The following is a 12090-nucleotide window of genomic DNA, read 5'->3' as shown; positions in this document are numbered from 1 at the left end:
AATTTAAAGATAACTAGCAAAATAGCAATTGGTCACAAATGGAGAATGAATTAATTAAAAAGCCAGAAGATCAAACTGGATCAAAGTGGGAACAAAGGATAAAACAAATATTTGGAGACATTATGGACAGATGCACAGTTGCAGTTGCAACATCTGGAGCAATAACAAATTTAGACAGATAGGAATCTTTAGCTTGAGAGATTTCCAACTGCCAAGAAAGGAAAACAAAATAAAATAAAATTTAGACAATCCATGTAAAACTTCATGGCATCAACAAGGATAAAAGATAAAAGAGAAACAGCTCTGGCCAGCTTTTCTCAGTGGTTAGAACTCAGCTCTAGAACCTAAGGATCTCAGGTTTGATTCCAGTGAAGGGCACATACTTAGGTTGTAGGCGGCATCCCTACCCCAATCAGGGTGCCTTTAGGAGGCAACCAATCAACTTGTCTCTCTCAGATTGATGTTTCTCTCTGTCTACTCCCCCTCCCTTTCACCCTCTCAAAAAAAAAAAAAAAAAAAAAATCAATGGAAAAAAAAATTTGTTAGTCCTCTGGTGAGGATTAACAAAAAACAAAAACAAACACAACACAGAAACAAAGTAAAACACAGGTATTAACAAAGGAACAAGAATCATAAGGAGCCCAGTCTTCTCATCCCCAATAATGAATGCCAGAAGACAATGCGTTAACTTTTTCAAAGTGCTAAAGGAAAAAGACTTTAGGATGATTATTATATATACAATTATTTTTAATAAAAACAATTATTTTAAGAGTTAATATAAAATAAAGTATTTTGAATATATAAGGACTTAAGTTCCAGAATCTTGCTGCTAGAAATACTTATTTCCTCAATAAAATAAATGAGTTCAGAAGTAATGAAATCCAAGTAGTAGCATGGGAAAATCCAGGAATTAATAAATAAAACCAGTAAAATGTATTGGAAAATCAAAAGTAGCGAATATAAAAAATTAATCACAAGTTTAATGTGTTTACTCACAATCCAGAGTTAAAATTCCATCAACAGTAACATGAGAGATGGAGGAGAGGGAAGAAGATATGTACTCTATTATAAATACTTAATTTACACAGTCAAGTACCAGTCAGAGAGTCCTGCCCAGATAATATTTGCTGGTATTAATGAAACCTTAGAATCAGTTATCTTTAAAATCTTTTTTGGCTTTTCTATACTTTTAAAATCTTAAATCTAAAGTTGGTTACCAGCACTCCCAAAGGCTATTATTTGCTGCTATTCTAAAAAAGCAACCTCTATATCTTATTCTTAATTTTCTTTAAGGATTTTCACCTGGTCTCATCCATTTCTCATCTACTCGTCATTTTTAAATCTTAGTAGTGCCACTCTCAAGCATCAGCAATGTGTGGGCCCTACAGGTGGCATTTATAATACATTAGAGGCCACCCATGTCTTACCAGATAATAGCACAAATGAAGTGTGCACCTAGGCTTCCTTCCATCTCTTTATATTTCAATCAGGTGTTTGCCAAATGGACAGTCAATTTAAATGTCCTTCTAGAAGCTGCTTCTAAGAAAGATATGCAAAGAGCTACCTTTCAGATAAAACAGTAGACCATAATGCTATCTTAGTATTTCTCCCTTCGTCACCATCAATAGGACAACCTTTTAACAAAGACATGATTTCAGATCATGCTAAGAAATGCCTCTATTGTGCCTGTTTCTAGTCTGACTTTAAAGAACTCTTAATATGTCTATATTACAATTACAGTGCTTACTAAAACATTTAGTTTCATGAAATCAAACCAAAAATTCATTTTTCTCTGTCTTCCTGTTTTTGAAACGTATCTAGCAGGAAAGACAACTTGAGTGGCATCAAATTCAGATCTATATAAAGAGCCACTAAGAATATAATTTATTAAATTATACTGTATTTTTCCTAAAACCTAGCATGTCCTGATATATAACAGTATGCTTTTTTCTGAGTTAATATGTTTGCATTAAATGACAATTATAACATGATCTTAAATGGTTTCAAGCTAGCAATTGTTCACTTACTATTTTGAAAATAATTAAAAACAGTATTAAAATATTTTCATAATTACTTTTCATGAGTATTTTCTCTATTTTATTTTACTGCTTAAGAATTATTATTCAGTTTTCAAAAAATAATACAATTTAATAATTTTATTTGCTAACACCATACCAGTGAAAATGTATAATAAAAACATAGCTCAATATATCAACTATTTAAGGAAATGAGGCAATACAATAATACATTCAAGAGTACATTTAAGGGTATGATCTCAGAAAAGTACAGCAATAGCCATAACCAAATGATGATTCAATCTTAAGACAGTACACTTCAATGCATTGCATTTTAAGTCTATAGATTATGATGAAGGTATTTTTCAAACCTCTTAAGAGTAAAATAAAGATTTCTTTAATTGAAAAACAAAATGGGCATGAAATTGGGCTTTTTAGATTGCTTTGTAGTTCTTATTTTTAAAGTTAAAAAAAATAAAAAAGCACAATAAAGTTCACTAGCAATTCAAAACAGAACTTAAATTTAATAACTAGATTAGTTCAATCTCAAAAGAAAATAACAATTACTTACTTTGGAGGCCCATGGCTGAAGACAATTGGCATAACAGCGAACAAGAAAAGCCATTTCCTGGGCTGGAAAGGGTAGTTTCCTTTTCAAACCAGAGCCACACTGATGAGTATGCTGACAAAATTCTATTAAGTTTCTTTTTACAAATCATACAACACTTGTAGTGTTATATATATATATATATATATAGACAGCTTCTCCAAATCCCTTTCAAACGGAAATCAGCTTTCAGTAGCTTAGTGTATTGTTCTAAAAACTGCAACAATTTTCATCAAAATGTTCACTTTAAACAAGCAAATCACAGTAAATCAAGATGTTTATATTTCTGGCTCAGAACACACAGACATACACATGCTACCTCAGACACCTGGCACAGACATGCAGTGGTAACACAACAAATAATGTAACAATGAAAGCAAATAAGGCAACATGCACCAAATCTGGGTCCTGGATTCTGAGAAACCTTTCCTCTCTATAATACAGCTTTGTCTTTTCTTCAACTTATTTCATTCTGTAGAGCAAGCACTGCAGTGATTCTTCTGCATCAGAAGCAACCAGAACACTGTATCCTTAAAACGAAAGTTTCTTCTTTATATTCTTACCACCAGAGGTTAAAAAAGAAAAAAAAAAAATCAACCGTTGAGCAAATGGTAGTTAGAAGACATATGTTCTAACAGGTTTGTCCTGCAGCATGCCTGAGAATCTTCAAAATTACAAATTTCTCTTTTCACATTCACTATTCACAGCTCTGCAGTACTGCTTCTTGTTCTAATGCATCACTAAGAATTGTTGATCTAAGCCTGGCTTTCTGGTTGAAATTTATATATAATATGGTACAAAAACACTACATCTTTTGCTAAAGCAAGACTGTATGTTAGTGTCTTAATTCCTACTGTCCTTGCCTGTTTCACAGCAGCTCCCTAAGGAGAAGCTCCTATTGATTCTATGCTCTGCAGTAAGATGAAATATCTAATAAGAAGGAAAGAGAGTGGGAGGAGAATAGAGCTAAAAGGATGACATCACCTGTATAGAAAGCCTTCAGAAACTGCATTAGATCAATTGGCTACTGTATCTGCAGATGCAGCCAAAGAGCAATTTATTTTAAAAACACACACACAGTCTTCCATTAGACATGTCAGCAAGCTAAATTCTATAAGTAAAAAAATAATAATAATAATAAAAAATTGGTTTAAGCACCTCTCTATTTCACAGTTTTTAAAATCCATTTTGGTTTTTAATTCTGTTTATTGATACATGGCTTATTTAAGAAACCATATCCCTAATATTATTATTCAAATTTAACACAGTATTATCTTCCCAAGGGAAAATAATTAGTTCTGGTAAGATACACTTGCAATGCAAATACATACGGCAGCCTAGATCTCAGATATCACACATGTATTTGTAATACTACTAATCCAAGACTTTCTGCTTACAAAACTTCCTTTTTATCAAATAGCTGTACTGAAAGGTAAAACCTTCAGGACCACTCTAAATTAAAATTAAAAATATCTAAGACTGGTACTAAGATTTGTATGTAAACAGTACATTTAAATGGAAACAATAGAATTTCATTTTGTAAAGGAAAGCTGGAAAAAAAAAATCACAGGCACTACATTCCACTTGCAGCATGCATCAAATCCTCTGAGAAAGAATGATCTATGTAAATTGGTACTTTCCTGCAGCCCGATGCTCAATTCCTAGAAAGAGACGGGAAGCCACTGCAACTCAAAAGGAATCAGAGAAGAAAATGATAAACCCTGCCTCTAAATTGAGCTTGGGCTAGAAGTCTCATTTTTTCTATAAAAATAACATTTAAAAAACCTTTAATTTTGCCACACCCTCTCCAATCTGGAAACACAATTCCTCTAGTACCCACCCTTATTCTTCATGCTTCTGCTACAAGGCTACTCCCACAAAGAGTTTGCACTTACGGTTGTAATGGTGCCTCCCAATGGTCAAAGGAAGACATAGTTTCCAATGGTACATTACAGTTAGTTCACCTCCAGGTAGCAAAATTATGAGAACAACAATCAATAAGCATATCAAAGTAATAGAACAATTTTTCTGTATTCACCTAACACTATTTTTGGGGGAAGAGGTTTGTAACAGTAAGAGGAGAAATTACTACCTGAGTACTACAAAGGACTCCACTGACTGCCATAGGGAAAAAATCTTATTGGAGAAAATTTTTCAACAACCCCGTGCAAAGTATGAGTCACAATCTGAATAACTCTATGATAATGTGAATTAGGCTGCTACTTACAAGACTAGAATATACTTTGGTAAAACTATGTATTACTCTGAACAAAGACAAATTATAATTTAAAAATATGTGATCATTTTTAATTTAGGTTTCCATAAAACTTAAGACTTGTTTTCTGCAAAAATTTAAAAAGAAGACCCCAAATTTGCATTTATGCATAAAACTAAATCTCATAAATACAAATAAGCACGACTCTGGTTTTCTAAAAATAAAATAAACATGGAAAATATGTAAAGGTTGATTTTCAAGGACCAATGAACATTTTTCAACTTACCTAATTTAAATAAACTACAGTGGGTTAGAATGTCCAACAAAATATTAATCATTCACAAATAAATTAACTAAAATTTAATTTTGATGACTCATTTTTTTAAAATAGAAAAATGGTAAGTAGGCACTTTGTATGTAATGAAGCCATTCATTTCCTAAAGATAAATATCTAAAAGACTAGCATTTTGTACAGAAACATTAGTAATATATCTCAAAAACATTTTCTGTTTCAGTGGCAGACAGTAATTATATTCATGTATAATACCAATAGGATAAATTACCACCAAATCAAAAAGCAAAATCCTAATGGGCACCTTTGCCCCCTTTTATAAATCATGTTGATAGCACACAAAGGAGGAGCCTCAAGCTGAGCTAGCTTTTCTTAGCTGCTTCAAAAAACTGCTGCCCTCTTGGTGAAATGCAATCCACTAATGCCATATGTTAGAACTAGCAGTAAACACCAATTCAATAAAGGAGCAATTCTTTTTCTTTAGTTTGGACTGTGAGGAGGATGACATCATCCTATTCCTTGGTCTACCTATCGTCTCATAAGTATCTGCCATTTAGGGAATTATAAGGTGATCCTAGCATGCAAAATCTCCCTATGCAACAATACCATGAAATAAATAACAGGCTAAATTCAATGTTCAGCAGATGAATCCACTACTACTATAATAATACACTCTCCACCATAATGTTTCTCCAGAAACGACTTAACTTCTTAATTACTGAAGGAAGAAATAAAGTGTCTTTGTAAGAAAACAGCCAGTAATTTATCAAACAACTAAAAATATATGATTAGGTGAATAAATGATTTTCACTCATCACTTTTATAATATTATCTTGACCTCATTTCATTATCTTACCAATTCAAATGAAGTAACTACAGAGCACGCCCTCCCTGATCTACACACTGTCCAGAATCGTCACCGTAGGATAACTATTTAAGAATATATTCTTCCTCCTCAAAAGAATATATTTCTCCTGCATATAAAATGCATGATGCATAGCTACAATGATGAAATCTTTAGCTTTCAAAAGGCCTTTTACACTACTACAAAATAAAGCAATTCATGTATGTTGGCCTTGCAATGTTTCAAACCATTAAAAATTATTTTTATAAAAACATAAACACTATATAGTTAATAATTAAAATGTTAACAGAATAAATTATTTCTAAATAAAAATACAGAGCAAGACATTTGAAATCATACTCTATAGAAAGCCCAAAATGGGTTCTGATAGTTACTAAACAATAAATATTCCTTTTATTTCAATAAATAACCACAATGAAAAGGGGAAAAAGATCATCATGGAAAAGGTTATCAGAAGATATATATTCTAGACATTATGAAAACCAAAACCCAATAATAATAAAAACCAAGTATGTCATAATCTCAGACACAGTTTTATTCACCAGCACAGTGAAATATAATCAAAATTTAGAGAAACCAAACCAAAGGGTGAGGAACAACAACAACAAAAATATGTATTTTTACAAAATAAAATAAGCAGGCTATTCATGTCTGCCTTTTAGTTGTATTTGGTCTTTCAAGTATAAGCTGTTAAATGAACTGATTTATGTAATAAAAATACTTTAATCCTTCTGGAAAATGAATGAAACTTTACAATAATGTCAGAGGTAACATACAAGCTCTTGTAAAGAATTACAGCAAGCTTTTCCACTCCTTCCCGTCCCATCTCCCTTGTTAACCTGAACATATGAATCTTTGTAGCTAACACAATATGGTTAACGCTAATTACGAGTGCCCCTCAGGAATCCTGCTTTTAAACTGCATCTTATCTATTCCTTGGCCTTTCAGAAGGAGGGAAGCCAGAGTACCAACACTCTCCCTCCTATTCTTCTGTAAAGAGCAGTGCTGCAGCACACTGTCACCTATCTCTGTGCACTAAATGATCACCACCATCCTGCTAAAAACCCTGTCAAGCCCACCAGCAGGACACATATGCACTATGAAAGATGATCTATCCTTAGGGAGTTATCCAGGAAGAAAATGTAAAAAGGGAGAGGGAAGCCTTCATCATCAACTAAGGTGATGTAAGCTTCTATAATTAGAATCAGTGAAACTGGAGGAACAATAAAAAGCACCACCATGCTCTATTTTCCCTAACACTGTGCGGCAGTATCAAGCCTTTTTCATTCACTCACCTACACACATAAAAACAAGAATACACTATACATATATATTGATAGTAATCAGTCATGCTACATACTATGTGCAAACCTAAAGTTTTAACAAAGTGTATGATTTTCTTCAATAAATAAAAGCTGCCAATAATTAAGACAGAGCTATATATAAATATGACTGGGAAAAGAAATCTCATTTTAAAAAATTAAACAACTGAAAACACTGTTTCCATTTGTAAATTCTGGATTATCTTAGAGATTACCTTTACATCTCTTCTCTACTTTTACATGCTGCATTTTCTAATACTATGGAAGCCAAATGCTGAACACAGCTTATTAAACAGATAACGAATCAAACTAAAAGGCAATAACAATCAGCATTAATTTGTTTGTATATCTGAGTGGTTATTCCCCTTACAACTGGAACGCTCTTGCAAATCATTATCTCTGACCTCTGGTATACATCAGTATCAGAGTCGTTGTAAACAATCTTCGAAAGGGTTTTCTTTCACAATTATTGTGTAAAGTATTTCAAGTATGATAAAAATCTTCCTAATTCTGGTTCCCTGGGCACATCCATACGAATCAGTGTCACCTTTAAGGGATGACTGTCCCTGACAACCTTAGAGGCAATCCTGCCCTTCTCCTCCTAACACTCCTAAAGTTCACACAGAGTAAATGAGACAATTTTAAATAATGACTACCTAGAAGTTAACAATACTTATGTAGAGTCCTAAAAATAATTTTCATATTCTTAACACAGTAACTTAACTTCTATGAATCAATCCTAAGAGGGGGAAAAAGTCAGTCATATATAGATTTATTCCTACAAGTTGTTTGTAATAGAAAAGTAGAAAGGTGCAGGAGAATATCTTGTTACACTAACACAATATAATACTAATATAAAAAATAATGTTTAGGGGGAAATTTAATTGTATGAGAAGCAGGAAGTCAGGATATATAACTAAATATTCAGCATTATCTAAATTAGGTAAAAGATCTGAATTAAGCACGATACGTTTCAAAAATCATTATCAGTGCGAGCTATATCTGGTTTTGAGGTTTACAGCAAATTTATTTCCTCCTAATATATTTCTATATGTTTTTACATTTCTACAATGAGCATTCTACTTCACAATTAAAAAAAAAATCTGCTATAGGCAGGCCTTTGTCCTACTTAGTTTGATTACAATCTCATCCCTTTGCCTATTCTCTGTCCATTTGAATTAGATACAAGAATCTCCTATCTACCTTCTACGTATTCCCCAGAAGACAAATGAAAATCAGAATTCTCCTAGGACAGTGGTCGGCAAATTCATCAGTCAAAAGAGCGGCAAACCCCTTCTGTTGGAAGCACTCTGGGTTGTAAATACTAGAAGAGTGAGAGGAAGCTACAGACTCTAGAGCTGGGCTCCAAATTTCTCAGTAGCTGTCTATCTAGTCAGCACTCACTATCTTATACACGAGTTAAACTTCCTTCCTTTAGAAGTGATAGAAGATTGTTTATCCACTCATTCTTTCATTCTACAATATTTACCAAACATGAAGTAAAACTGAAAACAATCAAGATCCATCAAGTTCACAAATACAAAAAAAATTCACAATGTTGACAGTTTCTTCATCAACCAGTGACTGTAACTTACACATGCCAAATTGAAAATTCTGATAATAGATACAAACAGGGGTGTTTGTACCTCCTTCATTCTGACTTGAGTAACTGTTTAAATTGTTTGTTCACTGGTGCTCTGCTACAGTCTGAATTCAAAATTTTGAAATTCAAAATGTTGAAATCCTAATCTCCAAAGTGACGGTGGGGCCTTTGGGAAGTGATTAGGTCATACGGGCCCTGGGATTGGGATTAGTAACCTTATAAAAGAGACTCCAGAGAGCTCCCTAGCCCTCTTTTGCCATGCAGAAAAGGAAGTTGTCAGTCTATATATAAGAATCAAAAACAAAAATCCAACTTACTATGCAGTTTAATTCCCACACATGATGCAGGGACTAAGGGTCTTACATATTCCTTAAAATAGCAAGTTAGTGCTTGAGAAAGAACCTTATCATCTGATTTCTAGCTTACTGTCTATTCTGTCACCTCAAACTGAGGCTCTGGCTCTTACTAACCTACCCATATAAAGGGTGTTACTTATCTGAAACTAGTTTCTTTGGAAGTCCAAATGGGTTGTCCTTAGATAAATGTTGGGACACTGCTATGATCTGAAGGCTTATATTCCACGAAAAGTCCCATGTGGAAAAACTAATTCCCAAAGTGATTAGAAGGTGGGGATCTTTGGAAGGTGATCAAGTCACAAGGAATAAACCTTCATAATTGGGATTAGTGCCTTTCTAAAAGAAAACCCAGAGCGCTCGCTCACTAGTCCTCTCCACCACGTGAGGAGACAGGAAGAGGTCAGCAATCTACATCCCAAAAGAGGGCCTTTATCAGAACTCAGCCATGTTGGCATTCTGATACTGGATTTCCAGCCTCTAGACTTGTGAGAAATTAATTTCTGTTGTTTACAAGTTCTTGAATCTGTGGTATTTTGTTATAATATTCTGAACAGACTAAGACATTCTTTAGGAGGAGATTTCAATAATCACATGTTTGTAGCAAAGTCCTCTATTTTCCCATGAGCAGGTTGGGGGTAGGATTGTATTTCTTATTATAGGAATGGCTTGATTAATAAGACACATAGAATCCATGAAAGCAAACACATGTTGCTAAAAATTTTAATATGTCACATCCATGGTCAAGTGAAATATCTAGCCATTATTCAGAGTACTAACATAAAGGTGGTTAAATGATCTGGTCCTAGTAATCAACTCTTAATTCAGCTAGACTGACAAATCTGTCTTAATCTCTCTAAATATGCTCTGAATCCAAACAAAACATGGAGCACTGCAGGAGAGCAGGGAACATAAGGTGTAATCACAGAAGTAGCAAATGAGAAAGAGCTCCTTGCTGCATTAGTAATTTGTGAGTCTAAAATAAAACAGTAGATTCTAGAGTGTCATTCCATGCTTACTACCTGCTATACTATCCCAGAACAATAAACTACAGCAGTAATTTTCAACCTTCTCATCTCATGGCACACATAAACGAATTACTAAAATTCTGTGGCACAACAAAAAAATATTTTTGTTGATTTGACAATAAAAAAAGGATATTGTTTTGATTCATTCAGACTGAAAGGCTACTGTGTTAGCTGTTGTCATTTTTTAAAAATGACGATCCTTCAGATCGACAACTTTCAGATACCAAAAAACTTGGGAAGAGAACACACTAATGTTGAGACTAAAATAAGCAAGCAATTAAAAATACACAAAAACTACACAATCCAACTCATAATAAAAATAAACTAACAAAGTGGAGATAGACTTATGGATACAGAGAACAGACTGACGATGTTCAGAGAGGAAGGGGTTGGGAGCTAGGTGAGAAGGATGAAGGAATTAAACAAAGAAAAAATAAAGAAAGACTAGTGGACACATAGACAGACAATAGTATGATAATTGCCAAAGGAAAGGGGATGTTGGGGGAGATAGAAGGCAAAGGAGGGAAAAATGGTGATGGAAACTTGACTGGGGGTGATAAATAATACAATATACAGATGATGTATTATAGAACTGTATACCTGAAGCCTGTATAATTTTATTAACCAACCAGAGCTCTGGTGCTCGAAATTCGTGCACTTATGTGTGTGTGTGTGGTCCCTCAGCCTGGCCTGTGCCCTCTTGTAGTCCGGGAGCCGTTGGAGGATGTCCAACTGATGCTTAGGCTTGCTCTGCGTGGGAAGCGAGCCTAAGTCATCAGTCGGACATCCTTAGTGCTGTGTGGAGGCAGGAGAGGCTCCTGCCACCACCGCTGCACTCACTAGCCATGAGCCCAGCTTCTGGCTGAGTGGCACTCCCCCTGTGGGAGTGCACTGACCACCAAAGGGCAGCTCCTGCGTTGAGCATGTGCCCCCTGGTAGTCAGTGCGCCTCATAGTGACCAGTCATTCTGCTGTTTGGTCAATTTGCATGTTAGCCTTTTATTATATAGGATGCCACCCCAATAAATTCAATTAAAAAACACCCATCATACACTCTAACTCATGCAAGGAGAACAAAATAGCATAAATTAGAAATACTTCAATTTAGCAATCCTAGTCCTTGAGGTTTTTTCTAAAGAAACCAAGATATGGACAAATATAACCACATACATTTAGCACCTTATTTTTCTAAAAGTATAGAAAAACTAGAGAAATTTAAATGACCTAATATCGGTACTGAATAAATAAATTATGGCAATTATTATAATGGAGCACCATGACATTAAGAAAATGGTTACATAAATGGATTGTGAGACTAGTATAGTTTTAATTTAGACACATTTAAAACTGACACATATTACTTGTGCAGGAAGGCAAAACTTAAAGTGTTAGCTTAAATGAATTAGTGATGGAGAAATTTATTATAAAAAAATAAATTATTAAATAAGAAGAGTAGAAACTGAATTTTGTATGGTCTGAACGTAGTAAAAAATTTTTTGGTACTATATCATGTTACTGTTTGTTGTCAGAAGTAGAATGTACTGGATCAGTAAAATTAGGCAAATGCAACTAAATCCTTAGAGCTGCCTTAAAGTTAACACTTATTCCAGTAAATTAACTTCCTCTATAAATAATCCTTTGTTCCTAACATTAAATAAGTAAATTTCTATTTCTCATATCCAAAAGAACTAAACATACCCTCAGGAATTTTGCTGTGATCAATCTCTAGACTGCTTTTATATTTTGGGGGATCATAAGTCTTTTGAAAACTGATAAAATAAACCTGGATTT

General features: G+C 34.0%; 1 protein-coding gene across 11 annotated transcripts in view; it reads right to left on the bottom strand.

The window, feature by feature from the left end:
- The window catches only part of RAPGEF6 (Rap guanine nucleotide exchange factor 6), a 142513-nt gene that overhangs the window by 88579 nt on the left and 41844 nt on the right, over positions 1-12090 (bottom strand). The window contains exon 1 of one of the 11 annotated variants that reach the window (XM_045576317.1): positions 2587-3643. The exons of the other annotated variants lie outside the window; for them this stretch is intronic. Coding sequence (XP_045432273.1) covers positions 2587-2640 — 54 coding nt within the window. The 5' untranslated portion in view covers positions 2641-3643. Of the gene's footprint in view, positions 1-2586; positions 3644-12090 lie in introns of those variants that run through there. 11 annotated transcript variants of the gene reach the window in all.

Source organism: Pipistrellus kuhlii, unplaced genomic scaffold (assembly GCF_014108245.1).
Source record: "Pipistrellus kuhlii isolate mPipKuh1 unplaced genomic scaffold, mPipKuh1.p scaffold_m20_p_8, whole genome shotgun sequence".
NCBI classification, from domain to species: domain Eukaryota; kingdom Metazoa; phylum Chordata; class Mammalia; order Chiroptera; family Vespertilionidae; genus Pipistrellus; species Pipistrellus kuhlii.
This window is presented reverse-complemented; position numbering and strand designations above follow the sequence as displayed.